Source organism: Anoplophora glabripennis, unplaced genomic scaffold, assembly GCF_000390285.2.
Source record: "Anoplophora glabripennis isolate ALB-LARVAE unplaced genomic scaffold, Agla_2.0 scaffold282, whole genome shotgun sequence".
Taxonomy (NCBI): Eukaryota; Metazoa; Arthropoda; class Insecta; order Coleoptera; family Cerambycidae; genus Anoplophora; species Anoplophora glabripennis.
In genome coordinates this window covers 15,138-34,628 of record NW_019417443.1, presented here as the reverse complement: position 1 = coordinate 34,628, position 19,491 = coordinate 15,138, and the positions used below count along the sequence as shown (strand labels likewise).

Sequence of the window (19,491 nt, the reverse complement as noted above, 5' to 3'; positions counted from 1 at the left end):
AATTTCTAGCCATGGAATAATGGCGCGGCGCGATCTGTGCATTTAAAAATGTCGATATTTATGAGTTTCATAAAAATACAGCCAAAAATAAGAAATTAAAAAATTAGCTTTCATATTTTGTACTCTTTTTTAAATTTATTAGTTTTTCTTTTTACCGCAGTGTTTTAAATTTGATATATTTGAAAAATAACTAAAATATATCGTCAATCGTCATAAACTATGTTGAATAAAGGTGCATATAATATACACAAAGAAAGGAAATAGAGCATATTGAATCATGAGTTTGCTAAAGAAAAATACTTTCAATATAATAAATTACATCTAATCTTCAACTGATTTGGCATGGGTCATGTGTCAGACCGAAGTGCCATCTAGATGTGGTGAGTTAAAGTCGCCAACGGGTTTGATGGATAACTTTTCTGTTTCATAAACATACTCAAGGGTTTGTACCCATGATTATAAGCCTGGATCCACATGGACGCGTGATCACGGATCCGTTGCAACCACGTGACCATCAACATCCAATTGAGCATCAGCAACGCGACTTGACAGTCTTGACACTCCGTCAAGGTCAAAACGGATTGGATGATGGATATTGGTCTCGTGGTTACAACGATATGTGATCACGCATTTATGTGGATCCAGGCTAAGTGTAGTTTATATCAATGCGATTTAAATTTGTCTATGCTGCCATCTGGAGGTAGATAAAAATAACGCAAATTTCAAAAATTTGTAAATAAACTTTATTTACAAAACAAAATTTAAAAATCACAGAGCTAAAAGGTCGTCTTGTTCCGATTCCGATTCTATCATGTCCTGTTCAGTAATTTTACTTAAAAGCCTGTTGTTCTCTTCCCTCAAAGCTTTTATTGCCTTATCGTCTTCCTGTAAAAAAATATGTATTAAGAACACATCTACACACAAATATTAGAATTTTACCTCTAATTTCGACTTGTACGTGTTGTGAATTTCTATATTCGTATCCGTGGCCAAATTCACTTTCTTCTGAGCCATCTTAGGAGAAATGTACGACAACCCAACTAACGCTTGCATTTTTTTCGTCTGATCAGTCGATTCCCGCAGATTCTTCCTCAGCTGATTAGTTTCAACCAGAAGCTGCGCGTTTTCTTCTACAAGTCGTACTTTGTCGTAGCCCAACAGGTTTGCATTCTTAGTGGCCTAAAATCAACCATTAAAGACTTGAGAATATAAGAAAAATAATAAAAATGTACCTGGTAGTGTAAGGTCGACACGGTCCTCTCTAAGAAGTCTCTTTGCCTCAAGAATTCACTTCTGGCTTCTGTGTCCTCGGCTTGGGTGACCTCGAAGTCTTTGTCTGCGTTGTATTTGTGGTACATATCCTAGAATAAGAAATTAAATTATTTTATCACTGTTAACATTATTCATACTATAGAAAGCCAGTGAAATGCCATTAGATACATAGGATAAGAGGGTCCGAGTGGGTAAAGAGCGATAGTCCCGCTCGACCCTGTCCTTCTGAGGTCATTTATTGGGGATTGTCTTAATTGACATTGCCCACAGTTGTGGTCGGTGAGCAGTGCTGTTAACACTCATGGATTTAAGAAAGTTTAACTCAAAGGGACATAATTTCTTACTTAAACTGTTAGACCTGGATCCCGACAGCCCACAGACGTCATAGTGATTAAGCAAAGTCAGCAAAGCAAACCATAGACCTTATAAACTATGGACTGGCCCTAGAAAGAGAGGTAAATCGCGCTGATGTGTGCAAGGCAGATGAAGTTAGTGAAGGCAAATACCGATAAAACAAATAACGGTACACCGGTACAAAACAAACGTAAACAAACCTTAGAGTAAAAGTCATGAAAAGATTTCTTAAATTCTTGAGTGTGATTTAGTGGATCTGAAATATTTGTGAAAGCTAAATATGGTGCAATCGTGTTCAGCGATCAATTGCGTAAAGAGATGTTTAAGTGGACAAAAAATTAAATTTCATAGGTAGGAAAGAGGATATGATGGTACCAACGTTTATACTTTTGAAAATAATGACCAAGTAAAGTTGTCTCTGATGATGACTTATTATTATATTTTATATTATTTCCCCATCCTCAAAATAAGATGTCATTTTAATTAAATAATTTTGCTCCCTTAAATGTTGGAATTGTTTTTTAACATCAAACTGAATTGTGCTTATAATGTGCTTCAGCAAAAATTCTCTTTATATAATATGTTGAACGAATGAATGTTGAAAAGTATAGTTTCAATTTATGCAGTTTTGCAATGCAAGAAAATACGAAATATTTGAAACAACTACGTACTACGTCAGAAGAACTTACAGTAATTTTAACTGATCGAGCTTACGATATGAGGAAAATAAATGGAGAAATACATAAAGGAGGCGTTATAAAAACTATTTGGAAAATCAGATTAACCGTGATGTGAAAATAGTATGGTGTGCTCTATTAGAGCCATATACCTTATAAACTACTGGACTGCCCAACTGCTATATAAACGGCAATCGCTCAGACGTGTGCGAGAGAGATAGAGTTAGTAAGGGCTTAAGCTTCGTTCACAGAATTTCGACTGCAGCGCGCTACATTTAATTCAACTAATCAGCTAGCTATATTCGATTCCTTACCCCTTTCCTCTGTTCCGTACTGAAAGACTTTATAAAAATAATATAGAGACCAGAAGACAAAAAATTTTTATTTTTTTCCAGTAGTGTACGTATGTAAAGGAGTTTATTATATTACTGTCCTAATTACAGTACAATAATTGAATTGTTTTAGCTATAATATTCCAAATAGTTTTTATAATGCCTTTTTTATGTATTTCTCCATTTATTTTCCTCATATCGTAAGCTCCATCGGTTAAAATTACTGCAAGCTCTTCTAACGTATTTGTTTAAAATATTTCATATTTTCTTGCTTTGCAGAACTGTATAAATTGAAACTATGTCGATGCTTTCTTCGTTCAACGTATTATTTGAAGAGAATTTTTGCTGAAGCACATTATAAGCACATTTCAGTTAAATCTTTAGTAGGTCAATGATTACAGCATATACTAATGGAGGAAGCACCACGTGCCACGTGTTAAAAAGTGTAGACGCGATAGTTTGGGTATTCGCTCTCTTTCTCTAATCGTTGAGGAAGAACTTAGGTTTATCAATCACGTACCTGCGTTAGAGAGAAAGATGGTGCCCAAACTATTTCTTCCTCTCTTTGTCGTTCGTCTACACTGTCACCGTAAGAGTGCTCCCTCCATATTATAGTATATGCTCTAAGATTCTGAGACTCGACGTAAACTGACGGCATCAATCAAAATTTCACATGGATTTCACCATCCAGTACTTTCGTTCTTTAGTTTGGGTTATACATCTAAATTATAAACAAAGGTTATTAGTTACATACCCTCACTGATCTCTGCAATCGGGGCACGTTCTGAATATAGCTGCTGGCGTGGTGAATGTCGATTCTGATGTTTTGCAACGCCTTCTTCATCCTGGCGTTCTTTTCGATCTCCTTTTTCACCTCGTTATTAGAAGCGGCCAGCTTCTCGCGCAGCTCAGCCAGTTGCAGGTCCAATCCCAATATTATTTTCTGTAAATTCTCCAGCTCCCTCACCATCTCGTTGATCTGCGTCACCTAAGAACATTTGTAACATAAACGTGAATAAACCAAGGCGACGGGGTGGTTACCTGTTCCTGTATGGTCTTTTCTTTGGGTTCTATCAGGGACTTCAGTTCCTTGATCTTGAAGTCTAGGATGAATTTGAATTTTTCCAGCTCCTGGTTCTTGCTCTTCAGCTGGAAGATCCTTTTTTCCTTCTCTTCGATGGTCTGATCCCTTTCCTGCATCTCTTTTTTTAGATCCAGAATCTCCTTGTCCAGGTTCAGGATAGTGGCTCTGAACTTCAGTTGCTCGTTGTCCAAAGTAAACACCCTCTGCTTCAAATCGTTCGTTTCTTTCTGGGCGGCTAGGTATTTTTTCTTCAACACCGCCGCTTCGCCACGCAGCCGGACGTTTAGATCTTGTTCTTCTCTTAGTTCTTTTTCGTGGGATTCTTTCAATTCGTAAATTTCTCTATCGACGTCATCCTCGATTTGCTGCACTATCATCTCGTGCTCCTTGGATTTCTGCTGAATCTCCTCCACCAGCTGTCAAAAATTAAAAATTATAGTGAACAACGTTTTGCTGACGCAACCGGAAAGGTTATAAGGCGTGGATGAGTCTCAATGTTTGGGAATGAACGACGATTTTGATAAACGAGACTGGTCTTTTGTATCTCAACCCAAAAATTTTAATATATCTCTGCCAAAACTTTTGCTCGGTTGCTCGCGGGAATAATTTACCTCCTCTTTGTGTACTATCATGTCGTTGAATTTCTGATTAAAATCCGCGACCATCGTCTCCTCCGATTCTTTCTTCGCCTTTTTTATCGCCTCGAACTTCGACTCCTGCTCTTGCAGCAAGCTGTCCATCTTGGTCTCGTACCTGTGAAACTTATTGTACTCATATATCAGCTTCTCGTTGTAGTTGTCCTCCAGCTTCTGAATGGCAATCTCATGATCGCTCCTCATCTTGTTGATCAGGACGTTCAGGTTGTTGATTTCTTGCAAGTGGTCTCCTTCCATTTGCTGAAATTGATGAATGACGAATACGAATCCAGTAAAACTCAACCTCTCACCTCGTTCTTGCTTTTCAGTTCCTCTATGGCCTGGCAGTACTCGCTGTGGATGTCTTTGATCTTGGACGAGTACAAGGCGTCGTTCTGTCTCATCTGGAAGGAGTGCTCCGTCTCTAGTTCCCTCATCCTCAACTGGAGGTTCTTGATCATGTCTATCTTATCTTCGAGGATTTGCCTGGATATGAGGATCTCGTGGGAAGCGGCTATGTCCGCATCGTACTGGACGGTTTTGTCTTCGATATTCAACAACTTCCAGAAGCAGATAATACCGTTCTCAGAAGCAGACACTAGGTATCTGTCGTCAGCCGAGAGACACATCTAAAAATAAGTCAAAGTTAACAAGAACTTGTTGTAGACCGAGAACTTGCCTTGGTGAGGGTACAGTTGTGCATGATATATTCAACATACTCGGCCTTTTCCAGAAGTGGCATTTTGACGACGTAGATGACTCCGGAATTACCTTAAAATTAAAAAAGTTTCAAACTGGAGTTTTGGTCTACCAGTTCTCGTTTCGGTTGTTTACTAGACGTTGTTCATAGCTGTCGATTTACTGTTTCATGCTTTCATTTTGTATGTCTGCAAACGGTAGTAGCCTTGTGAATTCAAATAAGGCACAAATTAACTAAAATACCAGAAGAGAATGAAATAAACAACGGCATAAATGTTAGATTTCCCGTTGCAGTGAATAAATTGGAACCACGTATCGAGGTTTTGCGTATCTCCGAGCTCTACAACATAACCTTAACAATTTCTGTACCGGTTACGAAGAGCATCGTATCCAATTGGGACAACGCGATATCGTCCAAGGTTATTGAGGGTGCTAGGACGAGATCCCGATGAACATTGGAGCTCATCAGCTCCCTCAAGTGTCCGTCGAGGCCAATCGCGAAGATACTCTTCCCGTCTCTGGTCAAAGCCACTCCCGTGAAGTGGTTGGATTTTATGATGGTTTCCGCCATCCTGGCGGCCTTTCCCACTTCCCATGCGTACACCGCACCCTCAGATCCGCACGTAGCCAGGATGCTGTCGTCGTGGCACCAAGACATGCCTTTAATCTGAAATTTTCGGTTGTGAGTCTTCCAAGTGCAACAATAATAACTATTGGAGGTGGCCGTAATTTTTTTCTGGACTTACAATTCCGTTGTGTCCCTTGAGGACGTACAGCTGTTCGAAGGTAATGCTGGAGTAAATCTGGATAACGTTGGCGTTGGCGGCTGCAAAGAGATGACCCAATCTGCTGAAGCTGGTCATCCTGTAACAAAGATATGAAGGGCCTGGCTGCCTTTCCTCTCACCGGGTACATACCTGCAGGTCCTTATATGGAACTCCTTGGTCATGATCAGGTCGTCTATCATAATGGTCATGTAGCGCAGCTTGTCGGAAAAGCCAATGACCGCATAGAGTCCAGTGGGGTGCAGGGCTACCGAGTATATGTCGTCTTCGAATGAGTGGATCAGTTCTACTTCGCCCGTCTCGTAATTCCATATTTTTATTGATCGGTCGCGGGTGCCTTGAAAGATGACACTCAAATGTCAACCGTTTAGGCTTAAAAGTTCTACAAAATGTCTACAAACTTGGAAATTATGTTAAAAGATGTCTACACAGTTATATTAAACTATAGACTAGACATTTCGGGAACAGAAAGGCGTTTAGGTATGTGAGAGTGACAGTTAAGAAACAACTAATGGTAATGCAAGCAGTAGGAGGCCTTTTGTACAAATGTTTGGATTTCTACTTCCGTTAAAATCTTAGTAATTATAATGTTGGAGATTATTATTTTTCTTTTCAGTATAATTCTCTTACAAATTTTTGAGATAGAAGTTGCCATACTCCCTAACAGCCCGCAATATTTTTAAAACGTTTTTAAATTGTTAAAAAATAGTTTATATTTTAAATGTTACTATAAATAAAAAAATTATCGCAAAATATTCTACAATAAATTATAGATAAAATATCTTTTCGCACGATTACATAAAATGTTTTAAAAATGTACAAAAAAGGTGTTTCTTTTTTAAAAAAATTAATAGTTACATAAATCAAAGAACAAAACGATAAAACTTTTATGAATAATACTTTAAATAGACCTTTATCCAAATTAAAAATAAATCTCCAAGTTCGCAAACAATTTGTGTCGTTATTACACAGCCCCACAAAAAAAAGTGGGAGGTCTGAAAGACAAGACCATGTTTTTGGGATCGCTGAATCCGGATCCGGTGTCCGTTTGACCCGATTAGCTCTGGTTGAAGGTCAGTTCAAGGTGAAATCAATTTCCAACAACGTAAACCATTGTATCTACACGTTTTTTTGGCTCGCTGAATCCGAATTTGGAGTCCGTTTGACCCAATTAGCTCTGGTTGAAGGTGAATTCAAGGTGAAATGTAGAGAATCAATTGCTAATAAAGTAAACCCATATATTTGTATGTTTTTGGGGTTGCTGAATCCGAATTCCGGGTCCGTTTGACCCGATTAGTTCTGGTTCATGGTCAATTTAAAGTCAGTTCAAGGTCAAATGTAGATAATCAATTGCTAACAAAGTAAACCCATATAATTTTATGTTTTTGGGGTTGCTGAATCCGAATTCCGGGTCCGTTTGACCCGATTAGCTCTGGTTCAAGGTCAGTTCAAAGTAAGTTCAAGGTAAAATGTACAGAATCAATTGCTAACAAAGTAAACCTACATATTTACACGTATTTGGGGTCGGCAAATCCGAATCCGGTGTCCGTTTACCCCGATCGGGTCTGCGTTAAGGTCAGTTCAAGGTCAAATATAGAAAATCAATTTCCAACAAAGTAAATGAATGTATCCATACGTTTTTGGGGTCGCTGAATCCGAATTCAGGGTCTGTTTAACCCGATCGGGTCTGCGTTAAGGTCAGTTCAAGGTCAACTATAGAGAATCGATTTCCAATAAAGTAAACCAATGTAATTATACGTTTTTGGGGCCGCTGAATCCGAATTCGGGGTCCCTTTGATCCGAATAGCTCTGATTCAAGGTCAGTTCAAGGTTAAATGCAAAGAATCAATTGCTAACAAAGTAAACCTACATATCTACATGTTTTTGGGGTCGGTGAATCCGAATCCGATGTCCGTTTAACCCGATCGGGTCTGCGTTAAGGTCAGTTCAAGGTCAACTATAGAGAATCAATTTCCAATAAAGTAAACCAATGTATCTATACGTTTTTAGGGTAGCTGAATCCGAATTCGGAATCCGTTTGACCCGATTAGCACTGGTTGAAGATCAGTTCAAGGTCAAATGTAGAAAATCAATTGTTAACAAAGTAACCTACACGTTTTTGGGGTTAGTAAATTCGAATCTGGTGTCCGTTTAACCCGATTGGATCTGCGTTAAGGTCAGTTCAAGGTTAAATATAGAGAATCAATTTCCAACAAAGTAAACCAATGTATTCATACGTCTTTGGGGTCGCTGAATCCGAATTCGGGGTCCGTTTGACCCGATTAGCTCTGGTTGAAGGTCAGTTCAAGGTCAAATTTATTGAACTTTTTTGTGGAGCTGTGTTACCAATGCGTTTTGTTTTTTTATATTTTTAGGTTACTAACCGGCTGTCACTGCAATGGGTTTCCATCGGCATAGTGCCAGACATCCCACAGGGCCCATATGCATTGGATACCCAAAATCCCTCATGGTTATCTCAGTGTTAAAACCAGTATCATTGACGTACATCCTAGAAGTCCACAACTGCATCTCCTCACAGCTTACCAATAATCTGGCGCGTTTCAATTGCATTAATACAGATCAATACTTCTAGTGACAATAATATTACTTCTGATATTCACTAACGGAAACTATAACTTCGTGTTTTTGAAACTGAAAAATTCTTAATCCAGACCTGTTCAATTGACACATTCCTCACACGCATTTGGATGCATTCTATGCAAGTTAAAAATAAATTGACACGGCTACGAAAAAAATTTATAAATTTGTCTAATTAGCAAGCATAAAGGCATCAATACAAATACCCAAGAATTAACCCCATTTTGCTTGAAAGCTATGCCGTGTTCTTTGACGAAACTATTTACATTTTGAGTGTCAAAGTAGGCTGAAAAATCATGAAAAGTGTCACGTAGCCATATATTAGATCTGTGCGCCCATGCGATGTTACCCAGCTGTTGACACCGATACCCATCAAAAAACCTTCTCAGAGATAAACGCCGCTGATGAAATTAGATTGGAAATATTGAATTACAAAAGAAACATAAGAAGGTAAGACAAGGCATTGTGCGGTCTTTTAATACGGTCCGATAATATGAGAAATTCGTTCACTTTGTTTTAGCAATAAATCTACTGAGCGTTTAGAAAGCAGAGACCACGAAAACGTGGAAAAAATTATATAAATCTATGTACAAGATAGTTTTATTAGCACAATCCCTGTAATTTTTGGATGGGATAATTGGGATGTATGATTGGCGTCAAATTTGACATCCAGGGATAAAAGGGCATGGTGAATCTAATGAGGGCAACTACATTGTTGTCAGATTGACATTTTTTCAGGTAAAACAAGATTTTTTTTCAAATGGATTATCTACATTTTACTTATTTGAATATAAGAAGACTCTTCCTTATTATTTTCCTACGATATAAGGTTTGACGTGTCTATATTAATAGCAAGAGAAGTATGAGTAATACAGATTGCTTTAAGACTAACGCAATAGTTGGTAGTCTTACAAATCATTAATCTCTTACATTATGCTTGTGTCTTGGGAACGTTTATGTCAAATTTAACACCAATCAGACAGTTCATATAACAGTCATAGCTAGTGAAAAAAATACCCTGTATATCTGTATACAGGGTGTTAGGTTCCTAGCTTCGACAAACAAGAAAATGTTGATATTTGCATTTTCTTTTTATTTGCAATATTTCTTTCAAGGACTAGTCGCCATTGTTACAAAAAAAAAGCAAGAAGGAATCACCTGTCTTCTGATGGATTGAATGCTATGGTGTTGATGGTCGTGAGGACCTTGGGCATTTCTTCGTATTCCCTTTTTATGGTCCTGTCGGGCACCACGAAGATGCCTCTCTTCTTGTACTTGTTCACGGTTTCTTTCTCGTAGAGGTGTACTTTGCCGTTCATGAAACCGAAGGCGAAGCCCCTGCTGAAGCAGACCAGAGCCCGAATTTCGTAGTTCTGGAGGTCTCCCTCGATTATCTGGAGGGAATGTACCGAATGGACGCTGGTCTGCGACGTTTCCTCCATTCTTTAATAATAACACTTGATTTAAAAGGAACAGAACATGTGAAATTGTTAAAATAGAAGAAAACAGTGAGAAAGCTTAGAAAAAATAATGAATGTTTTTGAAAATTTAGCAAACGTTTAAAGAGGAAGAAGAAATCTGGGCGGTGCATTAAAATATTTAGTAGGGTGAGACACCAACTAGATTCACAATCAGTTCATGTAGTCATATTGACTTACCTTTTTCCCTTTTTACTTCGTTATATTGAAAGGTAGGCAAAAAAGAGTAAGACATTTAATTAAAATATATAGCATGTTCCTGGATAAGTGAAAAGTCTTGTAAGAAACAAACTATGTAGGTGTTATTAGCTTATGGAATTCAGCTCTATTTGTTTGTGAAACACAATCTACCAAGATTTCAAATTCACAAAATCCAGAAATACTCGAAAATTAAAAAAAAATCACACTGGATTTAACGAATTTCAAATCAAGGCACGTTTTGTTTCGTTTCACAAACAAGACCTAAACTCCAGCAGGCAGTTTTTCAACATTTTTCTGTCTTTTACAAGAGTCAGCTTAAGCAAAAGTAATAATCTCTGCCTTACTCATCGTCCTGTTTCATGTTGATAATCGACAGATCCATGGCATTGAAAACCGCCCTGAGCTCCCCCGTCTCCAAGATCATTATCTTTCCCTTGTTGCTGCCCACCATGAGCCTGTCTTGGGACAACCAGCAACAACTAGTGAAGACCGTGGGGTCGAATTTATTGTAGCCAAACTGGCGCCACGAGTAATCCTGACAGCCAAGGCAGCGCAGCACGCTGTCGCCCACCAGCGCCACCTGGTTGGCGTCAGAGGGATTGCAAGCCACCTACGGGATCCACCCGTTATCAAGGGAGTTTTGATTTTGAACGACTACTCAGATGTAGATCACTTGTCTGTGGTCAAATCTCGATATGACATAATTTTTTTTTATTAAATATAAGCTTATAGTAAAATTTTAAGTTGAACGGTTAGGCCACACAATGTGGAAACGGTTTATACGATGGTTAGGCCACGGTATTGAGAAACTAACTATACCTGGGTAACAGTGCCGGTTCCATTTAGATTATTGGCTCTTGCGAAGCTCTCCAATCGCCCTTTGTCGCATTTAAAACAGTACATTGTGTAATCAGGCTCGCCAGTTACGCAGATCAAGTACTTGGAGTCGAATGTGAAGTCTACCGAGACAAACCTGTGAGCAATGATATCCTTGTCGGGGGGTAGGATAAGCGTCTTCTTCTTCTTGAACTGAATGGGACACCACAGGGTGACCATTGGGAGCTTTTCGGTGTTTTCTACGATGGCGATTGTTTTTCTAATTGAAAAATTAATGTCTTAGGAAAAATGCCACACAAATTGTCTAAATTGAATTTGTTTACAGGGCGTTACAAGAAAAGTAGGTCAATCCGTTTTAACCATATTTCATTTAGTTGGATCTTTTTCAAGATACTCGATTGAAATTTCGCACAGACTCGTATTTCATACATCACAGCAAATAGACCAGGGTCGATAATTTTTGAAACCAAAAAAAATTATGGTAGGATGAAACCCATTGGAAAAGAAAGAGAATATAACAGAAATGAAAGGAAAAATAATTTACGGGCGATCTGAGGTCGGGAAGGGGTAGGGGGTGAGTTTTTAAGGGTAAAAAACGGTTTCCCTTGATTTCCAGAAAAACTACAAGTCTTATGGAAAAAAGTTAAACGACAAAGTTGTAGGTAATAAAAAGATCTACAACTTTTGTATTTACACTTTTTTCACATAACCTCAAAATTTATGTGAAAAATTCAAATAACCAAGTTTTTGGTTTTTAATTTTTATCTTTTACAAAAGAAATTTTTTTTTCACGAAATTTGGTGAAAACTTACCTATTTATGTCCCAAACACGCTGTAATTTTTTTAATTTGAAATATTTATTTTTCACCTTAGTTTTACTTAATATCAAACAAGCACCCTAATTTTCAATCGAAAATTCTCACGTCAAAATATCTGCTTTTTTAAAAACGTCAGTGGGCTTTTTCTTCGTTGAAATCTCTACTTTCTGATGGTGTAAAAAAAATATACATTACTATGGTAAGTTTTCTCAGGAAATGCAAAGAAACGAAAAAAGATTCTACAACTTTCTCAAAATATTGTAGATGTCTGATTAAATACTAACTTTATTAACTTATTTGGTTGTTAATTATAATAGTATATTTCGACTTTCGACGTAATTTTTTTGTTTATCAATGTAACATGGAATCTTACGTTTTTCAAGTAATTGAAGTGTAAATTTTAATAAATAGCTCAAAATTGTACATAATGATTAGAAAAAAATTTTCGGATTCTAGTTTTTTTCGTTTCTTTGCATTTCCTGAGAAAACCATAGTAATGTATATTTTTTTACAACATCAGAAAGTAGAGATTTCAACGAAGAAAAAGCCCACCGACGTTTTTAAAAAAGCAGATATTTTGACGTGAGAATTTTCGATTGAAAATTAGGGTGCTTTTTCGATATTAAGTAAAAATAAGGCGAAAAAATAAATATTTCAAATCAAAAAAATTACAGCTTCTTTGGGACATAAATAGGTAAGTTTTCACCAAATTTCGTAAAATAAAATTTTTTTGTAAAAGATAAAAATAAAAAACCAAAAACTTGGTTATTTGAATTTTTCACATAAATTTTGAGGTTATGTGAAAAAAGTGTAAATACAAAAGTTGTAGATCTTTTTATTACCCACAACTTTGCTATTTAACTTTTTTCCATAAGACTTGTAGTTTTTCCGGAAATCAAGATAAACCGTTTTTTAACCTTAAAAACTCACCCCCTTCCCCTTCCCGACTTCAGATCGCCCGTAAATTATTTTTCTTTTCATTTCTGTTATATTCTCTTCCTTTTCCAATGGGATTCATCCTACTATAATTTTTTTCACTTTTTACCGTTTTTGAAGACTTAAGCACTGGTCTAAAAAATCTAAGTTAGTATATGAAAGGGGTTGTAGTAGAAAATATTTTTAAGCTCTAGATGTTGTTCTGGTATGTTCCATTTCCTGTACTATTTTCAAGAATTTACTGTTTTAACTATATAATTAAATTAATAAAGTTAAATTTTTAATATGTATTTGATTTCTAACAACAGACATGTTTAAGGCATCGGTAGTCTAACGCTAGATGTTAGTAAATATAGTGTATCGGGGGTATAAACTTTCAGAGTAACAATTGTCGGTCGCGACAGCTGCGCGCAGGCATGGTTCGGTCGGAGTTATTTTTGTATCGCTGTGTAAGTTAGACCGTTCTGCGTAGAAAAGAAGTGTTTTGAGCATGGAAATTCTCGGAATAGAGGGTTGCAATAGGGGAGGCAAATTGTCAACATTTCGGCTATTTTTACAAGGCTGTCTATGTTTAAATGCGCTGTAAGTTAACTTGACGTGAAAACTGAGTTCTCAAAGGCACATAGGGTAGGGGGTGAATTCGTGTGTAGGGTAGGAGCGACATCAAAGGTTATCAAAGGCAAATGAAGGGAAAATTTGTAACATTAACTTCGTAGTGTTGTTACGTCAACAATGATGTCCATTTGGGGTGGCTGCAGGGTTGTCGACGGTTTTCAGGCGTTGTAATTCTGGTAGTAGGTGGTGAAAATATACAGGGTGAGCTATTTTAATCTATGTATCCAAATTTCTACCTAATCGAGATACGGAAAAATGGTTCAAACAAAATTTGTTCAGGACAATGGGGGCCACCTATCTGTGCAGCTAGCTTTGACCTAGAGATTCATTTTCAAGGTTATTTGTAAGACAGTCTTTTTTTAAAGGAATCCCAATTTTTGACACAGAATTCGAAAAGAGCAGGAAATTGTACGTGCGAAATGATATTCAAGTTCGTTTTCGTGACCACTAGAAGGAATTCAAGGTCAAAAGGAACACCGGGACCTTGAAATTGACCTTTAAATCAAGATCGTTGTCAAATTTGAGTTTGGTCTACATTTTAAAGGTACCTTTACAACGTTAAATCTGCCCAAAAAATTAAATAAACAGCTGGCAAGCAAATTTCCAACATTTGACCTTCTCAAGGTCAGAACAACAACAATTAAAATATCAATTCTGACGTATAATTTTTCACTTTTTTAATCCGGTGTCAAAAACAAAGTTTTCCATAAAAAAACAATCTGACAATCAAATGACCTTGAAAATTACCTCAAGGTCAACATTGTTAAGATCGTTGTCACATTTGAGTTCAATATTTTCTATAAAGGTACCTTCGTTTATTCCGCAAGAAAACTCAAATAGCTACCAGGTAGATTTTTAGTAGCATTTGACCTTGAATTGACCTTCTCGAGGTCACGAGAACAAACTTAAAAATATAATTTCGAATATACATATGATTTTCTACTATTTTTCGGCCATTGTTAATGCAAAATTCAACTTTTTTGATCGCAGTTGCTGTAAATCGTCAAATAAATAAAAAATAAAGAATGACTTTTTTTTTATTTAGGGCTTACTTTCAATGTTACGGAAAAAATATGTCAAAAAACTGGCCATTTTTCGTTCTTTTTGTATGTTTGTTGTTTAACAATGGTTTTTTGGAATAGGCAAACTCGGATTCTCATTCTACATTTGGGTTTTGTCTGTACAACAAAACAGATGATTTCAAACACAAACGCCAAAGCCTACTTTTACTACTCTATCGCCTGGACTATTATACAAGATACACATAACCAACTTCTAAACAATTACCAATAAAAGTTGTGTGCAACATTTCAGCTGAAAGTCCTAAAAAAACAACGAAACAACTAATATGTTTTATCTAACACCCTGTACGTGTTTTTCTGTCATAACGTGGAGAACTAAGACTAATAAAAATGTATTTTACTTACTTATTTGGGCTCAGTTTCAAGTGGGTCAGATTCTTTCCCTTATCTGCCAGCTTTATGAACTTCTGCTTCTTCACGTGAAAATTGTGAACGACTATCACGGCCCCAGCGGGGTATATGACTTCGTCGTCGTTCAGGAAATGTATATTGCAGGGAATCCTGGTATCCAGACCCACAATAAGCTTGGGCTGGAGTATGGGCATATTCATATTTGTATTCGACTTGGAAAACATTCTTAAGACTAAGAAATGCCAAATCTGTCGAAGTTTGATCGATAGGGCTACAAATCTCGTCTCCAAGGAAACGTCGGTGTGTACGGGGTGTTTCTGAAACATCCCCACGAGCTTTGATGACGTTTTGACAGTAAATTTACATCGATATTTTGTGTTAGTGAAATACTCTGTGTCAACTTCAATTAAATAACGCTGTTAAGCGAAATGAAACTTTCCCACGCAAGCAACTTCGTAAGGTTTACGGCTATTTTAGATAAAATCTGCTTGGTGTCGTAAACAAAGTCATTATTGCCAATTTCGAAGGAAAATAAAACGGCGGCTGGCAGTTTATTACGGCAATTCGATGTTGCATGGATGAGTTGATTTGATTGGTATTAGACATAAAGTCGTGCCGTTCAGATGATCACAGATCTTTGATGCGAAATTGCTATGAAATTAAACGGTTCTCAATTTTTCGACTAAGCTTCCATCACATTCCAAAATATTTTCAGAAGTGCGTTGTGCGCCTTATTTATTCTAAACGTATTTTAGTAGTATGTACCAAACAGTTGATGAAAATGAGTTTGTTGTTTCTTCTACAGGGTGTCCTTATTAAACGGGGTGTAAATGAATAAGTGTGAGGTGATTCGTAGTTGAAAATTAAATTAAGGGACTTTAAATGAAAAAACTGTCTCCTGCGGATTTGTTGCGCCACGAACGGGAAGAGAAAATTGTAGATTTTTCCATCAATTTGAATTTACGAAAATGAAATTTGGTATACTTTTCCTACTACGGAAAAAATCATTGTTCTGGATTTTCTCCTTCGACGAGGAATAGAAGTAACGACCCCTATAAATAACTTCAAACTAAATCTCTCCTATTTGTTTGTACATTCAATAATTTTCGAGCAAAAAAGTAAACGTATCACACATCCTGATATGGGCAATATAGTCCAATAGGTATTTATAGGTAACATTAGCGTATTTTCTCTTCATTTGTTTAATCTTGGCATTTTCTAGCTATTTTTATTGTTTTTCTTGCTCTTGTACTGTGTCAGCAAGATCAATAACAGCAATAACAACGGCATCTAATCTGAGGCAACAATGTTGATAACGCTCTTAAGTCTTGTTACTTAAATTGGTTTAGTGAGTTTATCAAGTGTTTTTTTCTTCAGGTGGTTTATTATAGACGCACTCTTAACCACAACCAAACTTTTCTTGAAGCATTCTTTCTTACTTCGCTTACACGTAATTATCTTTAATTTTAATTTATTAATTATTATAAAACTCAATATTCTATAAATTTAAATATACAAATTCTGTATTTCTTTTGTCACTTGGGGTTTGAAACTTTTTAAATATTTCTAATATTGCCAGAATATCGCGATATTTAAGGTCATGACAAAGAAGACATTTTTTTGGCAAAGTCAAAAATCGATCTAGTAAAAATATTGAGAAATTCTTCATGACAATATGTACCCCTTGGCATTTGTGACGCCAGTACTAAAAAGGTCTATTATACGTCATATTTAACGGAAACATTGGAATGGTATTAACATTTTATAGATCTTGGGTCTTTACGAAACCTCTGTATTTTTGATTTTAGCCCATTTGAGAATGTTTACGTGGTAATAGTTTCTTCTAATAGTTCTTTTCTTTTTTTCGTTAAGAGGACGAAAAACTCAGTTTTCAGCAAATGATATCTAAAACCATACAGAAAATGCTTACGTAATAAGTTACTTGCAGAGATTGTTACTATCTATCCTTCCTATCCTCATTGTAACTCAAGAAATTCAAGTAATTATCCACTTTTCAATAATAGCTTGAGCGTATATAATTTAAATTTCGTAGTTTTCTCTATATTTAAAGGATAAAGTTCCTTTTAATTACCGACAAGGCTAAAATTTTATTTTTTCATAATAAAGATACTCGAAAATATATTTGTGACGATTTTACTTAATTATGTGCCACTCAACGATAATGACTGCAAGACAACCCGTTTGTCGTCCTTAGTATGAAAGACAATCGTTTTATTGCTTTTTGCAAGTTTTACGAAGCAAGACGTATTTATGACGACCGTTATCCAGAGTTTAGCACATTTTGAGTAATTCATTACGGCGCGCTAGCGTATTTTATACTGGTAATGTTATTCCTTGCCTTAAACGAGGACCACAACAACAAACTCCCATGCGAGTAGAAGAGTAGTCACTAAAGTTTGTTCCAAAATTCACGCAAGTAATTTTGATAGAAAACACAGGTTTTTAATTAAAAATTGTAAATTTTTCATTGATTCATAAATCATATAGTAAAGGGTTATGTATGGAATAGCATATTGGGTAAATGGCCTTCACGGCTTTGCCGGGACAAACGCACTCTTTTGTCGAAATTTTCCATGGCCATTTTGCATAAATGCCGGATTTCGTTGATATTTCTTAAATGCGTGGGTGGTAGTGGGCTCGTTCGAAGAATGGTCTGATGATGCCGCACCCAACAGTGGCACGTTGTTGATGCATTTGTTTGTCAACAATCACTAGTGGATTTTCTGATTCCCAAATGAATTCGAATAATCAGCTGATCTACTTGTTTCATAATCCATTCAACGAACTCTCTTCGTTCTACATGGTCAGTAGGCTTCAGTTCTTGAGCCAAATGAACTTTGTAATAAGCATGAAGATGCAAATCATTCGTGGGAGCATCTTGAAATGTCCAATTCTTAACCATGGTGCCGAATTGATGTTGCTGAACTCTCAGCAACACTCTCATGAACTGCTTCGCTGTTTTGTGTTGAACGACTTGTTAAAGGAAGTGTACAAGATCACTAATTGATCCAGTCTCTCTGAATTTTTCAACTAATCTCTTCACAGTTGATGAAGTTAAATCACTATTCCTTCGTGATTTTTTAAAATATTGCTCCAGAATGAAAATGAGTTGTTCTTTGATGTAGTGCTCCATTTTTAATAACCCTGAATTGTCAATTGTCACGCTGTCTTTTATTTTTTTCGTTGGCAACACTTTACTGAACAAATGGCGCAAAATTCAAATCTTGCGTGAGTTTTAGGACGCCCGATAGATATTGTTGACGATTTTGGTACAAGTACAAGAACTGTCAAACAAACTGGTAATCCTAATACAATGTCCATTGTCCAGCGAGCGTTCTCCATCATTTAACCTCTAACAATGTTTTGAAGGTACCAATGAGGACATAAATTACTTTTGGAATGAGGTAACTATTTCAAGTTTGATTCGAAATCGAAATTAACCCAAAACTATTACAAAAGAAAAATAGTGGCTAAACGATAGGCTAGAACTAAGTTTAGTTAAATCTACTTCTTTTGATCGCAAGAAACTGGTAGCTCCATGTAGACAGAACATTGGGACTCCCTGTATATTCAACGGTACTCACATCGTGGTATATTCCTTTCCAATATCAAAACAAGACACCACTCTTATCAGTAATATTTATTATAAAAAACAATCACTTAAATACAATATATAAAATTAAAATAAGCTTAATTTCAGTCTAAATTATAGAATACTTTTACAGTTCATTGCACAGTCTCTCATACACCACTACTACGGCAGCAGCCTGTGATAGTGCGCCTTTTTGCTCTTCTCTATGACGTAGAACGAGTGCGGTTTGCCGTTACCAGCGAAATATTTCGTAAAACTAGACTTCTTAGGCTTGGCAGGGACGTAATAAGATGGCTTCAAGGGTTTCTTATCCTTCACAGGCTTGTCTAGGACCTCGTTCCACCTTTCGGGATTCTGTAGGTCTATCCCGTTGTAATCCTTACTCCTAGGCTTCATCTTTGAGGCCATCTTCTTCAAAACTGGAAGATTCCAGTGGTAGATCTTGGCGGGCTTGCCGTTACTCTTGAACCCAACGGGTAGGTCCTTGCTCTTGGAGTGTACGCCTTGGAAAGAGTGGGGTATGTTGTGACCGTAGTAGTGCGGATTGGGCGGCAGTTTGATTATGAACATGTGAGAGTCGTCAGATCTGCTGTGGTGCCTCGATTCTACGGCTAGTCGTTTCCTGTGGTGGGTGTTTGGCCCCCTGATCTTCTGCATGCCGATTTTCGTGAGTAGGTCATGGTTTTTCGGGTTCGGCTTGCCCTCCGATAGGACTGAGAACAGGACGACCAGGAGGACGGTCGAAAGCAGCAGGTGCCTGAAACAAAAGGTCACAATTAGACTCTTCAAAATCAAAATCAGAACTATTTAAATTACAAACATACAAAGGATACTGAAAAAAATCTCCTCATTTCAAAATGGTAACACCAATCATTTTCAAACATTTGTTTTCTGAACAGATAAAAAATTTCGTTAGTTTGGCTTTCTGGTCATAAAAATTATGAATGAAACAGTAGAACAGTTTTTATTACGAATATATATTCTAGTGGTTTCTGCTATGTTTCTAATGTATACATTTGCTTGTCGAGCGTTGAATTTAACAGTAAAAACATCGCGAATGGATTATACACTCGCGTTAACTAATCTAGTAGCTTCGCTGCCTTGTCACCGAACTAATAATTATA

At 36.8% G+C, this 19,491-nt stretch overlaps 2 protein-coding genes across 2 annotated transcripts; both read right to left on the bottom strand.

Annotated features, from left to right (window-relative positions):
* Positions 1-768: 768 nt before the first annotated feature.
* On the bottom strand, positions 769-14,948 carry LOC108907118 (cilia- and flagella-associated protein 57). The gene is made up of 16 exons (XM_018710648.1): positions 14,749-14,948; positions 10,935-11,211; positions 10,460-10,725; positions 9,595-9,879; positions 8,223-8,389; positions 5,971-6,175; positions 5,800-5,917; positions 5,423-5,720; positions 5,034-5,125; positions 4,666-4,983; positions 4,331-4,615; positions 3,677-4,135; positions 3,390-3,623; positions 1,233-1,361; positions 940-1,179; positions 769-885 (listed from the first exon to the last, which is right to left on the bottom strand). Exons 1-16 carry the CDS (start codon positions 14,946-14,948, stop codon positions 769-771), a joined length of 3,690 nt encoding a protein of 1,229 aa, XP_018566164.1.
* Positions 14,949-18,402: 3,454 nt separating this feature from the next.
* Positions 18,403-19,124, bottom strand: LOC108907117 (the record flags this gene model as incomplete). Its single annotated transcript, XM_018710647.1, has 1 exon — positions 18,403-19,124. A coding segment is annotated over one exon (595 nt), but the record flags the coding sequence as incomplete, so codon positions are not given.
* Positions 19,125-19,491: the final 367 nt, after the last annotated feature.

What these genes read in the sequence shown, in the direction of transcription:
- LOC108907118 (XM_018710648.1), bottom strand. Translation starts at nt 14,948, where the DNA reads ATGCCCATACTCCAGCCCAAGCTTATTGTGGGTCTGGATACCAGGATT. An exon ending in TTCAATCCATCAGAAGACAG is followed by an intron (nt 8,390 to 9,594) that starts GTGATTCCTTCT and finishes GAAACGCGCCAG; the next exon opens with ATTATTGGTAAGCTGTGAGG. An exon ending in TGATAGTACACAAAGAGGAG is followed by an intron (nt 4,136 to 4,330) that starts GTAAATTATTCC and finishes AATTTTTGACAG; the next exon opens with CTGGTGGAGGAGATTCAGCA.